The 22,530-nt window shown below is 47.0% G+C and overlaps 1 protein-coding gene across 1 annotated transcript; it reads right to left on the bottom strand.

Annotated features, from left to right (window-relative positions):
- Window positions 1–1,414: 1,414 nt before the first annotated feature.
- Window positions 1,415–22,307, bottom strand: GPR139 (G protein-coupled receptor 139). The gene is made up of 2 exons (XM_087728841.1): window positions 22,151–22,307; window positions 1,415–2,814 (listed from the first exon to the last, which is right to left on the bottom strand). The coding sequence occupies exons 1-2, from the start codon at window positions 22,254–22,256 to the stop codon at window positions 1,880–1,882; spliced, it is 1,041 nt and encodes a 346-aa protein (XP_087584967.1). The 5' UTR covers window positions 22,257–22,307; the 3' UTR covers window positions 1,415–1,879.
- Between the last annotated feature and the right edge of the window lie 223 nt (window positions 22,308–22,530).

Here is a 22,530-nt window from a genome sequence, read left to right as displayed (position 1 = left end):
TGGTTTCTAGAGAATAAAGTGAGGTGTGGGATGAAGAGACGTTTGGTTTTACTATAGGAAATAGTAATGAGTTGCTCGTGTTGATTATACTTTCTGTGGACGAAGGGGGAATTTCTTATTCTTGTTTTATCTTTTTTGCATTTCTATAAACCCTTTTTCTTTTCTTTTTTACATATTTCTATGCTATGTAGATTGTATAGCTGTAATGTGATCGTCAATAAAAACTATTAGCTGGTTGAAAAGGAAAAAAAAAGATAACTTGATTGGAAGCATGCACTAAAGTGATACATTCGAGCGGTTACTGTTTTCCTCGGGATTCCACCACATGATGTGGCGCATGTCACCCCAAATATTATTATTTTCCGTGTTTTCTAAGGCAGACGTTAACAGTCCAAAATAATTCTTCGGGGGACGAGAGGTGAGGGACGTGGCACAGATGTTCTCTGCGGTTTTTTTTGTTTTGTTTTTACAAATATCCAATAACTTTGGTGTTTTCACTTTCTTCAGCTCATCCCACACCATCTGATTTTTGTCAAAGCTTCTTACGACAATTAGAAGTCCTTCATTCAAGTAACAGAGTCTCAGTCCATGGAAAACTAAAAAAAGCCGTTTCCATAAAGAGATTTTTTTGGGGGGTGCGCCTCTGTTGATGAAGGTGAAGAGTTAAATATTTGAATTCACGCACGCACGCAAACACACACACACACACACAACCCCGTTGTATTCCATTGTGTGTACATTCTCCATTTTCCAATCTATGCAGACTAATCTAAACTCACCCCTTGAAAACTTCGACTAATTCCCAAGAACTTCATGGAGTCCATAAAAATCACCAATGACTTGGGTGCCTTAAAAAAGGAAGAAAATGCCCAATTGGGCTGGAGATTGATAGTTTTTTTTTTTAAACTAAGCAAAACAAAAATGTGTACCAATAACAAATGTGATTGTTCTTATTCTTTGCTCAGGAAAATTCCTTGAGTTTTTAAATCTAGCTTGGACGTTGCTCAGAATGTAAATCGGTAAGACTCAAGAGTTTTCACGTTGTATCGCAAGCTAGTGTTAAGAAAGGGATTCCTTCCAAGAATTAATCCTTCTTCCGATGAAGTTGCAGTGTTTAGCTTATAACACCATACAAATATTCTAAGGATGGCTCTGGAATTTACTCAGTGTTCCAAACTGTCCACTCCAGAGGTTTTCCATGTCAAGATGGGGGGAGAAAAAAACCAAGCAAATGAGAAAGTGATTCCCCCATCCTTCTAAGTATGAATAGTTCTTCCAATGAGACCTCCAAAAATTAGCCTATGCACCATGCCAATATTCTAAAGATGGCTAATTTCCTTTACATTGCGTGCCCAAGCATCCAAGTAATCAGATTTCATGCCATGAGGAAAATAACCCAACCGAAATTGGAAAAGGAGCAAGCAACGGCTTAGAATCCCATCAAAACCTCCACATCGGAGCCTACGGAATATATAAATAAATGTTCAGATTTCTACATCTTCGGAAGTGTTTGGTTAGGGAGAGAGAGCAAGAGAGAGAGAGAGGCTTAACTGAAAGTTGCACTCTACGCTTCTCACCCAAGTCCCCACACAAGACAACGGACCATCTCTCCGGTCCTGTAGATCTTTCGATCCAAGGCTATGGATCAAGCCTTGCAAGAGCTGAAGCCGCGAAGCTTTCCGCCTCTCCTTTGGTTCTCCTGCAGGTGTCCAAAGACGCCTTATAAACGATGGCAGCCTGTTTATATCTTCCAATGCTTGGAGAGGAGCAAAATCCAATGGCTGCTATTTGCAAGCGATTTATCCCCAGCTCTTCCGCGTCGTCGTCGGAACCAGCTTTAAAAAGAAGGAGCTTCCATGGACCATCCATCACGGGTCCGTCACGGAGAGATCTTTATAGGTTTCCCGTTTTTATCATATTGGTAGACAAACATTTTGATGCAGTGGGAGTTGGCCGGGGATATCCATGGGCTGCTAGTTATTGAAAAGTTATGGTTTGTGTAGAACTGGACGGGCTGCTTCTGGCACCGGAAGAACGCCTTCAGCATTACGGCCGCCATGGTGCGAAACCGCTTGCTGATGAAACAGTACAGGAAGAAGTTGATGGCGGTGTTGAGCAACGCCAACATGTTGGCCACGTCGGAGACGATGTGGATGGACCAGCTGTTGTGGATGGGGGAGACGTAAAGGTGGTACAGGATCATGATAATCCTCGGGGCCCAGAGGACGGCGAAAATGGAGGTGATGGTGAACAAGATGGCGGTGGTCTTCCCGGTGGAATAGCCCCGCAGCCGGAAGTTGCACTTCTGCCGGAGCTTGTAGACGATGATGGAGTTCAAGACGAAGAAGATGGAGCAAGGGACCAGATAGATGGTGAAGCAGTGGATCCAGATGAGGATGTGGTGAACCAGCGTACTGGTGTAGTCTTCCTTCCAGATGTTCGGCCACCAGTAGTACGGGATGCTGGTTAGAAAGCAAATGATATAAACACTCACAATGACTTTGCGGGTGCGAGCGGGATAGGAAACCATGTGGTATTTCAAGGGATGACAGACGGCGATGTATCGGTCGATCGTGAGCGGTACGGTAATCCAGATGGAAGTATGGATGGAGGAGAACTCTAACACCTCGATAATTTTGTCCAGGATGTCAGGCATCTTCTCCTTCAAGATGAAGTCTTCCAACAGGAAGTCGACAAAGACGATGAAGAAAAGGACTAGCAAATCGGCCACCGCGAGAGCTAGAAGGTAGTTATAGGAGGACTTTTGACGCCGAGCCACCAGCTGCGACAGAATGATTACCGTCAAAATATTAGCTGTAATGGGGGGGGGGGGGAGAGAGAGAGAGAGAACGGGGGGTGGGGAGAGAGAAAGGATTACGTTAACTTTAGAAGATTAGCAATTGCTATTAGGTCCCAAGAATCAAATGCGACACATGGAGTTACTTAACGAATATTCTAAAAGAGAACTAAAATACATTTAATGCACCTATTTGAGTTTCTAAGAATAGTAATGAACAAGTAATCAACAGCAACAAAAATCGCCCTTTTTTTCTTAATTGTTCTTGCATTCTGGCAGTTCTGCGCAGGCGCACACTGGGAACAGGCTCCCACTGTTCTTCTGCCTTGCTAATGTCAGACTCTGGAGGCTCCAGAGGCAGCACATAACTAGGCTGATATCTGCCAATCTTGGCCAGGAGTCTCGGAGAGTCATGAACCAATGAAGCGAACTAATGGTCTCCTGCAAACTCCACTCCCCTTTCGCTCCCCTTTTATTTCCTCTGGGAGGGGCCATTCACCGTCCACCTATGGCCTTACTCCCAAGTCGACCCCTGTTCTTTAGCTCTTCCCTTCGTCTGGCAACTCTGCTCATGAGCACACTGGGAACAGGCTCCAGCTGTTCTTCTGCCCCACTGATGTTTGACTCTGAAGGCAGCTGATAACTGGCATACAGCCCTGGCCCCCTCTCTGCCTCCGACACAGAGCCCTCGTCCGAGCCTTCCCCGGACTCCAGGACTGGCCCATCTTCCTCCCCAACCTCCTCACTCTGCTGCCAGCTCCGCAGGCTGCCAGCAGACCACAACACACACATCTTCAAGTTGCTAAGGTTGAGAAACCGTAGTCTAGACAACCGCGGATGAGGGGGTGCCTCTAAAGTGGAGGACAATCTTCTTTAGAATATGGGTCAACATTGATTCTCTTTAACTGAACCCTGATTTAATTCCACTCTGGCTGCAAGACATTCTGGCTGGACGTCATACAGATATTTCCCAACAGTTGCTCCACCACCAACCTATTTAATTAATTCACAAAGAACAGAGGTTTGGTTTACCGAGAGAGGCTGAGTTGCCAAGTATTGAAATTTCATATGCATTCAGTAATTAATCTTTTGTTTTTTTTCATGGAGCTAATGCATCCCATTTAACGTTCGACTTCTGACTGTGCTGAATCCTTTTCCAAGGCCAATCAAGAATAATGACACGAATTCCTCTAGCTAAAAATTGAGGAGAAAAGGTCAAGGTTCCCCTCGCACATATGTGCTAGTCGTTCCCGACTCTAGGGGGCGGTGCTCGTCTCCGTTTCAAAGCCGAAGAGCCAGCGCTGTCCAAAGACGTCTCCGTGGTCATGTGGCTGGCATGACTCAACGCCGAAGGCGCACAGAACAGTTACCTTCCCACCAAAGGTGGTCCCTATTTTTCTACTTGCATTTTTTACGTGCTTTCGAACTGCTAGGTTGGCAGAAACTGGGACAAATAGAGGGAGCTCACTCCGTTACACTGTGCTAGGGATTCGAACCGCTGAACCACTGCCCTTTCTGATCGACAAGTTCAGCGTCTTAGCTCCTGAGCCACTGCGTCCCTACTGAGGAGAAAGGTGGGACCAAAAGACAGGATGAAAACGATGCTCTTGGATGTGTGCTGCACATCTGAATATAAGCCACTTAACTGCCAAATATTTATAAACAAACTCTTAGCGCATCTTGCTGGAACTTGATTTTCTAGGAGGAAAAAAATAAAAGAAAAAGAAACCCAAACAGTGACAGCATGGGGGCTGGGGAAGATGCCGCTGGCCTTTTTGCTTTGCCACATTTTTTTTTTTAGAAAAAGAGAATTGCATCTTCAAGCTCTCAAGTTAATTCCTGCTTTGCTAAGTGCTAAAGAAAATGCTGAAAAGGATTGCTACTCAGCCACATATTTTGAGATGGGAGGTGGGGAGGGCATGGGGGGGGATTGGAAAACATTAGCAATCAGTTCTCTGCCGGGTTGCTGGGTGGGCGTGGCCTGGTCAGCCTCCTGAACCATGGTGGAGGAGGGGAGGAGGGGAATTTTCACCCTCCGCAGTCTCCGGAGACTTTCCCCCGAGCCTCCAGGAGGGTGAAAACAGCCCTCCGAAGGCTGGGAGGCCTGATTTTTTTGCCCTCACAGAACCTCCGCACGGGTGCCGCACTTACCTGGCATGATGACCAGGCCATATGGAGACTATGGTGGGGTGGGCGTGGCCAGCCACTCCTTGCAACAACCAGTTCAATGAACCGGATACAAAATTAACATCCGGTTTGGCCGAACTAGTGCGAACCGGCTGAATCTCACCTCTGGGGGTGGGGGACTTCATTCCCAATGCTTTCCCTTGTTCAAAGCTGACTGTGGAGCATTGGTGGGTGAAGCTTTCGAGTGGTGATATCTCGGGAGGGGGATAAGGGCGCCTAAGAAGATAGCAAGATTATAATTCATAGTTAGATGAGAAGGTCTCCTTTGAGTCAAGAGGAGATCCTTGAGATACGTGAAGTGATCCATAAAGTTCTCTCAAAGATAACATGGAGGTGCTTTATCATTGTCTTCTGCTAGGCTTGGACCTCCAGGTCTACCTTTCAGAGATGCCTTTGAGTCAAGGTTAAGTCCTTGAGACTACATGATCCATAAAGTTCTCTCAATAATAATATGGAGTTGACTTACATTGTCTTCTGCTGGGAAGTAGGTTGGAGTCTGGTTTTCAATTACTCCCTTGACTCAAGCTTAAGTCCTTGAGACGGCATGATCCATAAAGTTCTCTCAATAATAATATGGAGTTGACTTACATTGTCTTCTGCTGGGAAGTAGGTTGGAGTCTAGTTTTCAATTACTCCGTTGACTCAAGCTTAAGTCCTTGAGACTGCATGATCCATAAAGTTCTCTCAATAATAATATGGAGTTGACTTACATTGTCTTCTGCTGGGAAGTAGGTTGGAGTCTGGTTTTCAATTACTCCCTTGACTCAAGCTTAAGTCCTTGAGACTGCAGGATCCATAAAGTTCTCTCAATAATAATATGGAGTTGACTTACATTGTCTTCCAATGGGAAGTAGGTTGGAGTCTAGTTTTCAATTACTCCCTTGACTCAAGCTTAAGTCCTTGAGACTGCATGATCCATAAAGTTCTCTCAGCAATAATATGGAAGTGACTTATCCTTGTCTTCCAATGGGAAGTAGGTTGGACTTTAGTCAAGCTTAAGTTCTTGAGTCTATCCTAACCCTTATCCCAACCCATAACGTTTTCGCAACAACAACAACAACAAAGTGGCTTATCAGTGTTGTCTTCTGGGAAGTAGTTTGGACCTACAAGTCTAGCTTTCAACTCTTGAAGTTTATACATGTCTTCCATCCAGCTGCTAAAGCAATCTGACAGCTACTACCATTATGTTAGCGCAACTACTGCAAGGACAATTCATAATACCCAGATGCAAATCTATATATGGATTGCTTGTGTCCAAAGTTCAGATTCTGTATGAACATTTTGAGATAAATGAGATCCCTTTGCCTATCACTATAATTTATCATTACTCAAAAGGTCATTGTTTCTTTTTAAATTTGCTTTTTAAACATTAGGTCACCCCAAGTTTCTTTGAAAGTTCTGAAGACTCTAAAGTGGTGTTTTTCAATCTTGGCAACTCTTAAGATGCGTGGACTGGCTGCAACTCCCAGAATTGCCCAGCTTCTTAAGAGTTGCCAAAGTTGAGAAAAGAGATTCTGGAGCTACCAAAAGTGAGTTTGCAAAACATCTGGATAATCATTAGCAAAGGAGAGGCAGAACATTCTAATGATTTGATACCTTCTAATGGTTGTTTGGAAGGGACACAGTGGCTCAGTGGCTAAGACGCTGAGTTTGTCGATCAGAAAAGTCGGCAGTTCAGCGGTTTGAATCCCTAGGGCCGCGTAATGGAGTGAGCTCCCGTTACTTGTCTCAGCTTCTGCCAACCTAGCAGTTCGAAAACACGTAAGAAATGCGAGTAGAAAAATAGGGACCACCTTTGGTGGGAAGGGAGCAGCGTTCCGTGTACTTTCGGGAGTTGAGTCATGCCGGCCACATGACCACGGAGGCGTCTTAGGATAGCGCTGGTTCTTCGGCTTTGAAACAGAGACGAGCACCGCCCCCTAGAGCTGGGAACGACTGGCACGTATCCGCGAGGGGAACCTTTACTTTTACCTTCTAATGGCTGCCTGGTATTGCGGTCCAAATGCGGTAGCCTCACTCCAGGGCAAACCCCCCCAAAGCAGGCATGCCAACTGTTGTTCCATCTCGGTCTGATGGGAATTGAAGCTCAGCAAGATGTGGAGAACTGCACGTTTTCTGTTCCTGATGTAGATAAACCCTGGCCGAGCTGCGCAAAGAGCTTGTCCCGCTGCCAAGGAGCTTCCTAGCTATTAATGTAGCAAGATCCATAGGCAGACACGGCTCTCTGTCTTGCTCTCTTGAAGAAGCGATTGATTTCTCATGGTCCACGATGAGGCTGCAGCTTCGACCAAAACAAGGGAAGACCCAAAGGTCACCCCCGCCTTTCTAGGAGAGTTGACTCCTCCTGGAAGGGCTGCAGATTTGAACAGTGGGGTGGGCTGTTCTGCTCTTTCTGTGGTTGCCACGTAGGCCTGAGGATACAGGTGGGAAGTAGGGAGATGGGAACAGGCAGGGCGGGGCTCAGGTGGGGAGACTGCTACCCCTTCTCCCCAAATATCCTAAATCAACATCGTCCCCTGTGTTTGGGCCGAGGCTTCCCAAGAGGGTGAAGCAAATTCCTGGTCCCCAGAAAAACCCCTTTGATTTATTGAGTGTGAATTCTGCTCCTTCGCATCCAGCAAGGAAGGATTACCTGTATTATCCCTTGTTAACTTCCGGAATAGAGAACTTTCTGTCTCTCCGGAATTAGTTCCCCTTGACTTCAGAGTAAAGAGAAACGTGGATTGAGTTCCTCTCCTGATCCATGTGAAATATAGGTGAAGGAAAACAAATTAAGCAGCTCTAGGATTTTAAGGGCTCCTCCAAACCTTTTTACTAGGTGATCAAAAGCCCCTCGGAATTAAGGTTGACTTCACCCAACTCTAATTGGGTAAAGACAATCCAGAAATGTAGCAACAGGCTTACGTTAAATTTTAGGAGAGCTCAGTGCAGATGCTCGGAATTTGTTCTGACAGAGGCTCCCCGAGAACATGAAGCAAACTCCTTGTCCTGACAAAAAACCCTTTTAATAATTGGCTGTGAATTCTGCTCCTTCACATCCAGCAAAGTCTTTCGAGGGAGGATTTACAGTCACAGACCTTCTCTGGCTTGGAGAGCTGCCAGGATGATATCTGCAAATCTTGGCCAGGAGTCTCGGAGAGTCACGAACCAATTAAGTGAACTATTGGTCTCCTGCAAACTCCACTCCCCTTTCGCTCCTCTTTTAATTCCTCTGGGAGGGGCCATTCATTGTCCACCTGCGGCCTTACTCCCAAGTCGACCCCTGTTCTTTAGCTGTTCCCTTCATCTGGCAACTCGGTGCATGCACACACTGGGAACAGGCTCCAGTTGTTCCTCTGCCTCACTGATGTCTGACTCTGAAGGCAGCTGATAACTGGCATACGGCCCTGGCCCCCTCTCTGCCTCCGACACAGAGCCCTCATCAGAGCCTTCCCCAGACTCCAGGACTGGCTCATCTTCCTCTCCAACCTCCTCACTGTCTGAATCTGCTGCCAGCTCATCTGGCCACTGGCGGGCCACAACACCCTGTGCGGAAGGGTTAAAAAGCAGTCAATACATTCCAGGTTAGTCCTCCATGTATAACTCCAATGGAGGCCCATATTTCTACCGCTAAGCGAGATAGTTGTTAAGGGCATTTTGCCCCGTTCACGAGCTTTCTTGCCAGAGTTGTTAAATGAATTCACTGCAGTTGTTCAGTTAGCAACGTGGTTGTTAAGTGAATCAGGTCCCTCCCTCTTGACTTTACTTCTCAAAAGGTCGCAAAAGGGGATCACGTGACCCCCCAGGCCTGTGCAACCGTCATAACGATGAGTCAATTGCCAAGGCTCTGGATTTTGATCGTGTGACACACCCCCACCCCCACCGGGGATGTTGCAAGGGTCATAAGCATGAAAAATGGCCATGAACCTCTTTTTTTTTAAACCATTGTGACTTCGGACCATCGCTAAATGAATTGCTGTAAGTCAAGGACCGCCTATATTGCTTGGATGTGTTTGCATAAGAGCCGAAGTGGCGCAGTGGTTAGGGTGTTAGGGTGCAGTACTGCAGGCCACTTCAGCTGACTGCTAATTGCAGTTCGGCGGTTCAAATCTCACCAGCTCAGGGTTGACTCAGCCTTCCATCCTTCCGAGGTGGGTGAAATGAGGACCCAGACTGTGGGGGCGATATGCTGATTCTGTAAACCGCTTAGAGAGGGCTGAAAGCCCTATGAAGCGGTATATAAGTCTAACTGCTATTGCTATTGCTATTGCATATGGAAATCTTGCCCCTGGCTCAAACCCCACCCCCTCTACAGATAGCCCTCCACTTAAGCCTATTCATTCAGTGACCAGTCAAAGTTACGTCAAACTCCACAGCCATACGCAACATACGTTTCCTGGCGTGATTGCAGAAACAGATTTCCATTGCCAACTTCTAGGATTTCTGATTCTACCACCCAGCCTTGCCAGCCACTTAAGATTCCCCAAAGACCCCCCTCCCTCCCTCCCTCCCTCCCTCCACCCAGGCCTTACCAGCTAAGCTTTTCTGCCACTTGGAAAGGCACTTAAAAAAAATTGAATGGTTCAATACAAAGCTCGCCTCTCGTAATATTGACCTTAGCAGATCAGTGTCTCGGGGTGTGTGGTTGTGTCGGTGTGCATACACAACACACATAGGCAGCCACTTACACAAAATGCGTGCCTGTACAAACCTCCCTAAAAGGACGCGGTGGCTCAGCGGCTAAGACGCTGAGCTTGTTGATCAGAAAGGTCGGCAGTTCGGCGGTTCGAATCCCAAACGCCGCATAACGGAGTGAGCTCCCGTTGATTTGTCCCAGCTTCTGCCAACCTCGCAGTTTGAAAGCACGTGAAAAATGCAAGTAGAAAAACAGGAACCACCTTTGGTGGGAAGGGAACAGTGTTCCGTGCGCCTTCGGCGTTGAATCATGCCGGCCACATGACCACGGAGACGTCTTCGGACAGCGCTGGCTCTTCGGGATTGAAACGGAGATGAGCACCGCCCCCTAGAGTCGGGAGCGACTAGCACAGATGTGCGAGGGGAAACTTTCCCTTTACCTTAAAGGGAGACAGTTGACAGAGTGATCTCTTTTCCCCAGATCACTTATGCTAATACCCGTGAGCTTTCTTCTTCGATATCGGTTTTCCCTTCTGTTCGCTCTTAATGCCCCTCGTGCCAGGATTCATCCAGGCAAGCAATTACATAGCGACTTTCCTATAAGCCCACTTCGCAGCCATGCCTTTCTCCGAGGGGTTAGCGTGGGCATATTTCACCAGGAAGAGATGGCTGTTGGTGAATTCTGCTCATTGGTTCCGAATGCTAGTCATCATCATATTCCTTCCTGCTCTGCGGGTGGAATCTCAGTCTAAGAGCCGAGGTGGCACAGTGGTTAAATGCAGCACTGCAGGCTACTTCAGCTGACTGCAGTTCTGCAGTTCGGCAGTTCAAATCTCACCGGCTCAGGGTTGACTCAGCCTTCCATCCTTCCGCTTCCTCCCTCAATCCTTCCCTTGCACAGTTTAGCCGAGTGGTGGGTTTCAAAATTTTTTAGAACCTCTTCTGTAGGTGTGGCCTGCTTTGTGGGAGTGGCTTGCTGGCAATGTGACCGGGTGGGAGTGACTTGCCAGCCATGTGACTGGGTGGGCGTGGCCAATTTGTAAAATGTGGTGAAACTCACTTAACAATGTTCTTGCTTAGCAATCAAAATGTTGGCTCAGAAACTCTGGCATTGAAGTGTGCAAGTCTTAAAGCTGTCAAGTTACAAGACCCTTGCACCCCTAACCCTTTAGGAAAAAAAGAAAAACCTTAGGGTGTTCAAACTTGACAGCTTTAAGACTTGTGGACTTCAACTCCCAAAATTCCTCCTCCAGTCATATTGGCTCAGGAACTCTGGCATTGAAGAGTGCAAGTCTTAAAGCTGTCAAGTTACAAGACCCTTGCACCCCTAACCCTTTAGAAAAAGAAATCCCCAGGGGTGTTCAAACTTGACAGCTTTAAGACTTGTGGACTTCAACTCCCATAATTCCTCCTCCAGTCATGTTGGCTCAGGAACTCTGGCATTGAAGAGTGCAAGTCTTAAAGCTGTCAAGTTACAAGACCCTTGCACCCCTAACCCTTTAGGAAAAAAAAACCCAGGGGTGTTCAAACTTGACAGCTTTAAGACTTGTGGTCTTCAACTCCCAGAATTCCTCCTCCAGTCATATTGGCTCAGGAACTCTGGCATTGAAGAGTGCAAGTCTTAAAGCTGTCAAGTTACAAGACCCTTGCACCCTTAACCCTTTAGAAAAAAAAAACCCAGGGGTGTTCAAACTTGACAGCTTTAAGACTTGTGGACTTCAACTCCCAGAATTCCTCCTCTCGCTCTTCATCTTGATGATATGTGGACGGGCGGGGGGAGGGAGCTAGAACAGGTTCTAAACAGCACTGTAGATTTGTGGAACCTCTTCTATAGAAGAGGTTAGAACTGGCAGGAACCCACCCCTGGTTTAGCCATAACGGACTGTCCATGAATCCGGTGCCAATAGATATCTGGGGCCGATGGCTTTGAGCCCTCCACCCTTCCCTTCTCATCAACCTTTCTCTGCAAACAGCTAAGCTAATCTTCCAATCTTCCCCACTTCGTTTCAGCAGCTGCGGATGTGTTAGAGCCGCGACCTTGACTTCACACCAGCTACCAGCTGATGCTTCCTCTTTGTGGAATCTCAGTGCTGCCAGCTTGATTCCAAGATATGCGCGCAGGCACCATAACTCCCCTGTCTTTGGCAATCAAAGAGCATCTGGGAGCCTCCCCCCACCCCATTCGTTCTGGAAATTATAGTTTCAGGCGAGGGCCTATTAAAACAATCCCTTTTGCCAGGCATCGTATTGACTGTTGCTAAGTGTTTTTAATGCATAATATTCTTTACGGACACCTGCTCTGGAGTTTTATTTTCCTTTCTTCTCCTCTGAGCTGTTGGGATGACTCTTTCCCCTTTCATCACAAAAACAGACAATAACCAGAATGGTAAATATATTTTGGGATGTTCTCCGTCCCTCTCCCCCCCGTCTGACATCAGCCGATCATTTTGCAATGTTTTTTACAAGCTGTTTCATTGTCCTTGGGCTGTAAATTCAGAAATGTAGATTGGAGAGGAATTTCTGATGGAGCAAGTGAGGCAACACCTCTTTGAATCTAAAGAAGATCATTTGAGATTTCACTCTTCTCTACCTCAATCTTAGAATTCAGAGTTTAAAGTTCAGTTGCTACAGCATTTACTGTTATGTCATCCTTATATCAGAACTGAAAGCTGTTTTCCTTCGGGCAAAGTTCAGATATTATCTTTGCAAGACTTCAACAATCAGAAACTCAACTTTCTGATTGGGGCTTTCCCAGATCAAGTGGGCTTAAATTAAAAAAAAAAAGGTTTTGTTTAAACATAAAGGTAAAGTTTCCCCTCGCACATATGTGCTAGTCATTCCTGACTCTAGGGGGCGGTGCTCATCTCTGTTTCAAAGCCGAAAAGCCAGTGCTCTCCAAAGATGTTTCCGTCATGACTCAATGCCAAAGGTGCACGGAACGCTGTTCCCTTCCCACCAAAGGTGGTTCCTATTTTTCTACTTGCATTTTTTAACCTGCTTTCGAAGTGCTAGGTTGGCAGAAGTTGGGACAAGTCACGGGAGCTCACTCCATTACGCGACGCTGGGGATTCAAACTGTTGAACTGCCGTCCTTTCTGACTGACAAGCTCCACGTCTTTGCCACTGAACCACTGTGTCCCTCATTAGAGGGTAAGAAACCCTTTGTTCACACAATTGAGTCTTGACGTGCAGCCATTCGCTTAATGGCGGCCCAAAGTTACCGTGGCATTGGAAAAAGTAACTTATGACCACTCCTGGCACTTACGCCTGTGGTAGCATCCCCACAGTCATGTGATCAAAAGTTTGGCTCTTGGCAAGCGGCATGCATTTAGCATGGGTGCGGCATCCCGGGATCATGCGATTGCCTCCCCAATTCTGGCTGGCGAATTCTGGCAGTTGAAAGGTTGCTCCCGGTTCGACCGAACCGGTAGCAGTATTTTTTAGGTCGAAAAACCAACAGCGACCCAGACTTTCCACGCCCACGAACTGGTTCCCTCGCCACTGCTGATGTCGTTGCCATGTTTTTTTTTAAGTGACTGCGCGTCAATTGTTTTGCGCATACGTGAAGAACAATTTACATTGAACAGCGCATGCAACGCGCATTGCACACATGTTGCAAACCGGTAGTAAAACCGGAGCAACTCACCATCGGCCCAATTTGCCAAGGTTGGACCCCTAGTGTGTGGGGGATGTCTAAAAAAAAACCCTCCCCATGCCAGATGTTTAAGGAGGTTCCTGTCCACCCTGCAACATCTGCATCATTTCTTCAAAATCCCAACCACGGGGAAGAAATGTTGAGCACAGAGTCCAGCTGCCTTCTTCTCTCCTTTCACAGAGAGTCTCATTTGCATTCTTGGCATAGAATTCCTGGCGAGGCCGAGGAGGAGGAGGAGGAGGAGAGAGGACAAACTGAATCTTTCACTTTGCAGAAGCGGAGAAACAACGGACTGATTAAGTGTGTTTAGCGACACAGCGCTGGTAATAACTTTTTCCGGCTGTTACAGAGCGGGCCAAGAAAGAAAGAAAGAAAAATTCTTTCCATATTCTCCTTTGCCCAAATGCCAGGATAAATGAAAATGTTTTTGAATATTAATAGCTTCTCCCTCCCAAGTTAATTGCATTTGGAGGACGCTAAAATAAAAGGGGGTGAAATAAGCTTATCGCTTTGTCATTTAGGGATAGTCCTTGAGTTACAATGACAACGGAGGCCACATTTTCCATTGCTAGGCAAGGCAGTTTTTAAGTGAGTTTTAGGCTCCGTATCATGACTTTTTGGGGGGCCACAATTGTTAAGCAAATCCCTGCATAAGTGAACGATTCAATCATTAAGCAAATTACAATACAATACAATACGGTAGAAGAGTTGGAAGGGACCTTGGAGGTCTTCTAGTCCAACCCCCTGCTTAGGCAGAAAACCCTTTCAGACAAATGGCTATCCAACATCTTCTTAAAGACTTCAAGTATTGAGGCATTCACAACTTCTGGAGGCAAGTTGTTCCACTGATTAATTGTTCTCACTACCAGGAAATTTCTCCTCAGTTCTAAGTTGCTTCTCCCCTTGATTAGTTTCCACCCATTGCTTCTTCTTCTACCCCTCAGGTGCTTTGGAGAATAGCTTGACTCCCTCTTCTTTGTGGCAACCCCTGAGATATTGGGAGACTGCTATCATGTCTCCCCTAGACCTTCTTTTCATTAAACTAGACATACCCAGTTCCTGCAACCATTCTTCATATGTTTTAGCTTCCAGTCCCCTAATCAATACAATACAATGCAATAGCAGAGTTGGAAGGGACCTTGGAGGTCTCCTAGTCCAACCCCCTGCCTAGGCAGGAAACCCTATACTGTTTCAGACAAATGGCTATCCAACATCTTCTTAAAGACTTCCAGTGTTGAGGCATTTAAAACTTCTGGAGGCAAGCTGTTCCACTGATTAATTGTTCTAACGGTCAGGGAATTTCTCCTCAGTTCTAAGTTGCTTCTCTCCTTGATGAGTTTCCACCCATTGCTTCTTGTTCTACCCTCAGGTACTTTGGAGAATAGCTTGACTCCCTCTTCTTTGTGGCAACCCCTGAGATATTGGAAGACTGCTATCATGTCTCCCCTAGTCCTTCTTTTCATCAAACTAGACATACCCAATTCCTTCATATGTTTTAGCCTCCAGTCCCCTAATCATCAAATTGGACTCCCCCCATTGACTTGGCTTGCGAAAAGCTGGCTGGGAATTTACAAGTGGGATCACATGACTCCTGGACACTGCAACTGTCATAAATACATTCAATGCTCACAAAACAAATGGTTGTAAGTCGAGGACTACCAACTTTGAGTTGGGCGGAGAAAGAGTGACTTTCTCAGTCACCCACTGAGCTTCCCTTGTTGAGTCTAGTAAACTTGAACTTGGCTTGGCTTCATCCAGGTTCTACAAACTGAATAGGTTATGTAAAGGTTCCCCTCACACATATGTCCTAGTCGTTCCCGACTCTAGGGGGCGGTGCTCATCTCCGTTTCAAAGCCGAAGAGCCAGCGCTGTCCGGAGACGTCTCCGTGGTCATGTGGCCGGCATGACTCAACGCCGAAGCCTCACGGAACGCTGTTCCCTTCCCACCAAAGGTGGTCCCTATTTTTCTACTTGCATTTTTTACATGCTTTCGAACTGCTAGGTTGGCAGAAACTGGGATAAGTAACAGGAGCTCACTCCATTACGCGGCACTAGGGATTCGAACCGCCGAACTGCCGACCTTTCTTTCTTCTTTAAAATAAAAATATCTGAGTTAAAATATTTGAGTTAATATGAACTAAGGTTGATGACTGTGGAAGAGAGGCACGAAAGTCTTTTGTAACCAACTGATACACTTTCTACAGTAGGTAAAGAAGGAAGATTCTTTGTGTTGTGTTTGTTTTGAAAATTTAAAATTAAAAAAAAAATATTAAAAAAATGAACTGCCGACCTTTCTGATCAACAGGTTCAGGGTCTTAGCCACTGAGCCACCAAGGTACAAATTGAATAGTGCATAGATATTTGTCTGTTGTGTATGACAGACACACCTGCAGGTTACACACACTTTCCTATCTGGAACTTTGCTTCTGTAGCTCAAGACGGAACTTTCATCTTTGGTCAAAAAAGAAGTATTTCAATACTAGATATTTTGAGCTATTTTTATGTGATTTGGAGGGTTTGATGTAGACTCACCAACCCTGGGAGAAATGCAAATAAATTTCTAATGACCTTGACTGCCCACCAACTTGCAGAGGGACTAAAGTTATGTAACGGTTGCTTCCCTTCAGTTGAGCAGAGTTCAGTTTTTCCAAATTGGCATATTCTTGTTGGATTTCACAATTTTATCATGGGGACTGCAAGGCGATCCAACCGGTCAGTCCTAGAGGAGATCTACCCTGACTGCTCTTTAGAAGGCCAGATCCTGAAGAGGAAACTCAAAGACTTTGGCCACCTGATGAGAAGGAAGAAGGACTCCCTGGAGAAGAGCCTGATGCTGGGAACGATGGAGGGCAAAAGAAGAAGGACTGCAAGATGATCCAACCAGTCAGTCCTAGAGGAGATCAACCCTGACTGCTCTTCAGAAGGCCAGATCCTGAAGAGGAAACTCAAAGACTTTGGCCACCTAATGAGAAGGAAGGACTCCCTGGAGAAGAGCCTCATGCTGGGAATGATGGAGGGCAAAAGAAGAAGGATTGCAAGGCCATCCAACGGGTCAGTCCTAGAGAGATCAACCCTGGCTGCTCTTGAGAAGGCCAGATCCTGAAGAGGAAACTCAAAGACTTTGGCCACCTAATGAGAAGGAAGAAGGACTCCCTGGAGAAGAGCCTCATGCTGGGAACGATGGAGGCCAAAAGAAGAAGGACTGCAAGGCCATCCAACCGGTCAGTCCTAGAGGAGATCAACCCTGACTGCTCTTGAGAAGTCCAGATCCTGAAGAGGAAACTCAAAGACTTTGGCCATCTAATGAGAAGGAAGAAGGACTCCCTGGAGAAGAGCCTCATGCTGGGAACGATGGAGGGCAAAAGAAGGAGGGGACGACAAAGAAGGAGGTGGCTGGATGGAGTCACTGAAGCAGTCGGCGTGAGCTTCAATGGACTCCAGATGATGATAGTGGACAGGAAGGCCTGGAGGATTGTTGTCCATGGGGCCATGATGGGTTGGACACAACTTCGCAACTAACAACAACAACAACAATTATGGCTTAGAAAGGTCTACACACCTAAAGCCTGTATTATTTAATAAACAGGATTAAGCAAAGCGTGACTTGGTGGTCCTGGGACGGATCGCTTCCAAGTTGACATTTCCCGGTAGTCTTCATTGTGAAGCACACTTGCTCTCCCAATAAACCTGTGTTCCTCTCTGATGCTCTCTCGTTCCCTTGAAGGCCCCCAAAGCCATCTTTGTATGTGGCAAAACGGTACAAAGTATTCACATGCGCAGAACAAAGCAATGCTTCTTTTGTAACCACACGAGAGCCATGCCACCCAGCAGTGCGCGTGAGCTTCAATGGACTCCAGGGGATGGTAGGGGACAAGGAAGGCTGGGGAGGAACGTTGTCCATGGGGTCGCGATGGGTCGGACACAATTTCACAACTCACAACAACAAGAAGACAACTGAGGAAGGAGGCTGGGATGGCTGATAAGTTTGGTCCAACTTTCAGCCACCGATGGGCCCACGGAAAAACTTATCACGTCAACACCTGCCAAATGGGTTCACCAAACCCTTCTTTTTCCCAGCTCCCTCAAGGTCAAACCCATATAATTTCTTTCCTTCCTTTCTGGAGCTATTTCTGTACTACGTGGCTCCCTCTCCCCAAAAGAAGAAAGCATATTGTGTAGTCTTTCACACACCCTCACTTTAAAAATTGTAATTTAATTGTAATTTAATAAATTTATATGCCGCCCAATCCCGCAGGACTCCGGGCGACTTACAAATACAAGAGTAAAATAAAAAAATAAAATATAGGGAAAAACGAAAACAGATTTAAAAGCAACACACCATACACTCAAACCTAGATGGGGCTGGACCTCATTCATGAGGTCAACAGCCCCAGGCCTGCCAGAACAGCCAGGTTTTAGTGGCTTTTCGGAAGGCTGAGAGAGTGGGAAGGGTCCGGATCGTTCCACAGAAGATCGTTCCAAGAATTGCTGACCACTTAAATATACAGCAAAATATCCCAGGAACCGAAGGACGGTGAGTCCAGCTTTAAACTCCATTTAGACCCAAAATTTGAAGCCCGACATTGCATTTGTCCCCTTAGCCTCCTTTAATTGGGAGCCTTGTTTGAAAGACAAAGGAATGATTTATGAATGCTGCCCTGATGAAGCTGGAGGCGGGAATGGGCTAAAAATACAGTCCAAAAGAGCAAATTTGATGTCCATGGACATGCAATATATATTCCCCTCCCCTTCCATTTTTCCTAACTGCTTCCTTTCGGTTCTGAAAACCGCATTCTGAGCAGGGCATTTGGAAGAGAGGTGACCGCTTCTCCGTCAACAGGGGGTCAGTCTAGATAAGCCCCAGGGGTCTCGCTAGATTGGATGTTCCTCTTAAGGAAGTCAAAAAAGAGATTCGAACAAGGAGCCTTGGACAGCTATCCAAGAGTAAGAGTAGCAGAGGTGGAAGGGACTTGGAGGTCATCTAGTCCAACCCCCTGCTCACGCAGGAGACCTGTACTAGGGATTCGAACCGTCAAACTGCCAACCTTTCTGATCAACAAGCTCAGAGTCTTAGCCACTGAGCCACCTAGCCAGAGTAAAGGAGCAGGTTTGAGACAGGGGAAAGGGTTAAGTTTAACTTCCCCCACCACCCCCAAAATATATGAGAGCCAATCTGGTCTAATGGTTTAAGGCACCAGGCTAGAAATCAGGAGATTGTGAGTTCTAGTCCAACCTTAGGCATGAAAGCCAGGTGGGTGACTTTGGGCCAATCACCAGGAGACTGTGAGTTCTAGTCCCGCCTTAGGCATGAAAGCCAGCTGGGTGACTTTGGGCCAATCACCAGGCGACCGTGAGTTCTAGTCCCGCCTTAGGCATGAAAGCCAGCTGGGTGACTTTGGGCCAATCACCAGGAGACTGTGAGTTCTAGTCCCGCCTTAGGCATGAAAGCCAGCTGGGTGACTTTGGGCCAATCACCAGGAGACTGTGGGTTCTAGTCCTGCCTTAGGTATGAAAGCCAGCTGGGTGACTTTGGGCCAATCACCAGGAGACTGTGGGTTCTAGTCCCGCCTTAGGCATGAAAGCCAGCTGGGTGACTTTGGGCCAATCACCAGGCGACTGTGAGTTCTAGTCCCGCCTTAGGCATGAAAGCCAGCTGGGTGACTTTGGGCCAATCACCAGGAGACTGTGGGTTCTAGTCCCGCCTTAGGCATGAAAGCCAGCTGGGTGACTTTGGGCCAATCACCAGGAGACTGTGGGTTCTAGTCCCGCCTTAGGCATGAAAGCCAGCTGGGTGACTTTGGGCCAATCACCAGGCGACTGTGAGTTCTAGTCCCGCCTTAGGCATGAAAGCCAGCTGGGTGACTTTGGGCCAATCACCAGGAGACTGTGGGTTCTAGTCCCGCCTTAGGCATGAAAGCCAGCTGGGTGACTTTGGGCCAATCACCAGGAGACTGTGAGTTCTAGTCCCGCCTTAGGCATGAAAGCCAGCTGGGTGACTTTGGGCCAATCACTCGGAGCCTGGGAGTTCTAGTCCTGTCTTAGGCATGAAAGCCACCCGGGTGGCTTTCAGCCAGTCCCCCTCTTTCAGCCCAATCCACCTCGCAGGGTTGTTGCTTTGGGGGGGGGGAAATAGGAGGAGGAAGGAGCATTAGATGCCTTCACCATCTTGCATTGTTTATTAAATAAAATAAAATCAAGGTGGGAATCTCAATAAATAAACTAAATTATCCCTTCCAACTCTGCTATTGTATTGTATTATATTGTATTATAATACAGACCAGACGCCTCTGAGTCTCTCGGGAATAGGGCGGCATACAAATTAAATAAAACCTCAAAAAAACCTCAAACCAGACCGTCCCCCCCCCCCCCCCCAAGCTTCCTGAAGGATTTTGCCTTTTGAAGAACTGGCTGGATGGCACGCCCCCTTGTCCCCTGTACCCATCCTTTCCCCCTCCCCCCCCCCAAAATAAATAAAAACCTTTCCACATTGCGGGGATGTTTTTCCCCTCCACTTCCCCAATTGCTACCTTTCTAGGTTTTCTCCCTGCATCTCATTCATCCTAAGGACAGCCCACGTTTTGCAGCTCGCCGGCTGCGATTGGAGGGGCAAGGGAAGCCGAGGAGATAATAAAATAAAATAAAATAAAATAAACCAGCCCATCCCTTTCTCTCTCGCTGGGCTTGCCAAGAGAGGCGTCTCTTTTGGGGGTTTAAAAAAAACAAACCCTCTCCCTTAGAACATTTGAACGTGAGCTCCTAAGCGTCCTCTAAGCAGCTCCTGCTGTGTCAGCACCACGGACAGCTCAGCCGGGAAATTATTTATTTATTTTAATAGATTGTGTGGTGGGGGGGTGGCTGTCTCTGCTCCTCTCTGTCTGCCTGGGCTGGCTGTCTCCTCTCCCACCCTCCCTCCCTCCCTCCCAGTCGTCTTCCCAGCCCTGGGGACTTCAAGGAATCACCTCCTTTGCCTCCATTCTCCAGCTTCAGATGCCCCCCGCCTTCCAGGCCGTCTGGATCGCAACTCCCATCCTCCCCAGCCAGGCGCGCTGGGATAAAGGAAGATGGGTGCTTGGTGAAGGGTAAGGGTTTTTTTTTCCCCACCGAGCCAAATTAACCCTTTTCGTTTTGGAACTGTGGCATTTCTACAACAACTGCCAATTGTGCTTTTCGGGCACATATACCAAAGTATCAGAATAGTAACAGAGTTGGAAGGGATCTTTGAAGGTCATCTAGTCCAACTGCCCTGCCCTCCCCCCCCCCAAGCAGGAAACCCTACATCTGCTTCTACCGAGGATCGAACTGTTTTGCCTTCTCCTCGCCTGCTGGGTAAGAGTTTTGGAGACGTTGGAAGAGGGTTTTTTGGGAGAGGGATTGGAAGAAAGGAAGAATGAAAGGACAAGGGTTTGGCTAATTCACAAAGGACCAGTGTCCTAAAAGCAATGGCTTAACTGCGAGGCAATAGCAAACCCTCCAAGAGCCAAGGCAGTCTACCAGGGAAATTACTGCTTTGGTAATGGAGTCGCCAAGCCTATGTGTGTGTGTGTGTGTTTTTCCTCCTTATCTTCCTCTTCCCCAATCTTGACTGATGGAACGTGACTTCCAAACTCTTCAAAGGGATGAATTTGGGTTCAACCCCAGAACCCAATTAAATGCGAGGTTGATCCTGGGGGGGGGATGCCCAGCCAAGCCCCTAGTCCCTAAGGCGCACTTCAAGACGGCTTAACGAAACTCATCTTACTTGACATTATGAGTTAATCATCCTTCCTCCCCCCTCCATCCAATAACAGCAACATGTTCGTCAAATCCCAAACTGCCCAAGTTTTGCCCAAGTTGAAGTAGTGCGCTCCTCATGCACACCCCTTGCCCCCCAATTCCAACCTTGAGAATGAAGACCATCCTATATTCCCTGCTGTAGATCTTCAACCGTCCTTACAAACAACTAATAAAGCAATGCTGAGTGGAGAAACTCCAAGGGTGATCATTGATCCTAAAAAGAACTTCCTAAGCCTAACCCACTTTGAGTCGAAAAAGTCTTCAGTTCTCGGTCAAGTGCCTGAGCTGACAGCTGGTCCCCTGTTCCCTTTTGAGGGACAACGGACCCATCTCCTCCTTTGTGAAGACTGGAGTAGGCAGAATCTCTAAATGGGTGGGGAAAAGATTGCCTGTAAGTTTTAAGAGGAAGGAAGGAAGGAAAAAGGAAGGAAAGAAGGGAAAGAAGGAAAGGAGAAAGAGGAAGGGGAAGAGAGGAGGAGAGAAAGGAAGGGAAGGAAGGGAAGGAAAAAGGAAAGGAGGAAGGAAGGAAAGAAATGAAAACAAAAGATAGGAGAAAGAGAGGGAAGGAAGGAAGGAAAAGGGAAAGAAAGAAGGGAAAGAAGGAAAGGAGAAAGAGGAAGGAGGAGAGAAAGGAAAGGAGAGGAAAGAAGATAGGGAAAGAAGGAAAAGAGAAAGAGGAAGGAGAAGAAAGGAGGAGAGAAAGGAAGGAAGGAAGAAAGGAAGGAAGGAAAGAAGGAAGGAAGGAAGGGAAGGAAAAGGGAAAGGAGGAAGGAAGGAAAGAAAAGAGAAAATGAAAGATGGGAGAAAGAGGGAAGGAAGGAAAAGGGAAAGAAAGAATGGAAAGGAAAGGAGAAAGAGGAAGCAGGAGAAAGGAGGAGAGAAAGGAAGGAAGAAAGGGAAGGAAAGGGAAAGGGAAAGGAGAAAAGAAGGAAAGAAAAGAGAAAATGAAAGATGGGAGAAAGAGAGGGAAGAAAGGAAAGAAAAGAAGAAAAGGAAAGAAGGAAAGGAGAAAGAGGAAGGAAGAAAGGAAAGGAGAAAGGGGAAGAAAGGAAAGGACGAAGGAAGGAAAGAAAGAAAAAGGAAATGAAAGAGAGGGAAGGAAGGAAGGAGAAAGAAATATCTTACCGGGGAGCCCCAAGCAGAGCAGGAGACTGTAATAAATGATGGGCGCGTATCCTAAGCCGCAGCCGCGCAAGGAAGCATTATACATGTGGATGTAATCCTGCTCCATTGACCTGCTCCTTCTGGGTTGCCGAGACGAGCCGGGTTAGGAGGCGGGGAGGCAGAGTCGGGCTCCGGGATCGCCTCTTCCACATCCCATCCTCTGCTCTGCCACGGGAGACGGCTGGGCACTTGTCACTGGAAGAGGGAGGCACTGGAGCCCAGGCAGCACATGGATCTTCCAGCCGGTCAATCGGGCAGAGGGTGGCAGGAGGGAGAAAGAGGAGGCGGAGGTAGAGGAAGAAGAAGAAGGAAAAAAAGAAGAAGAAGAGGAAGAAGGAGGA

Source organism: Thamnophis sirtalis, unplaced genomic scaffold (genome assembly GCF_051295495.1).
Source record: "Thamnophis sirtalis isolate CommonGarterSnake01/CBP01778 unplaced genomic scaffold, rThaSir2_p1.2 scaffold_14, whole genome shotgun sequence".
NCBI lineage: Eukaryota > Metazoa > Chordata > Lepidosauria > Squamata > Natricidae > Thamnophis > Thamnophis sirtalis.
This window is presented reverse-complemented; position numbering and strand designations above follow the sequence as displayed.

What these genes read in the sequence shown, in the direction of transcription:
- GPR139 (XM_087728841.1), bottom strand. Translation starts at nt 22,256, where the DNA reads ATGGAGCAGGATTACATCCACATGTATAATGCTTCCTTGCGCGGCTGC. An exon ending in GCTCTGCTTGGGGCTCCCCG is followed by an intron (nt 2,815 to 22,150) that starts GTAAGATATTTC and finishes CCCCCATTACAG; the next exon opens with CTAATATTTTGACGGTAATC.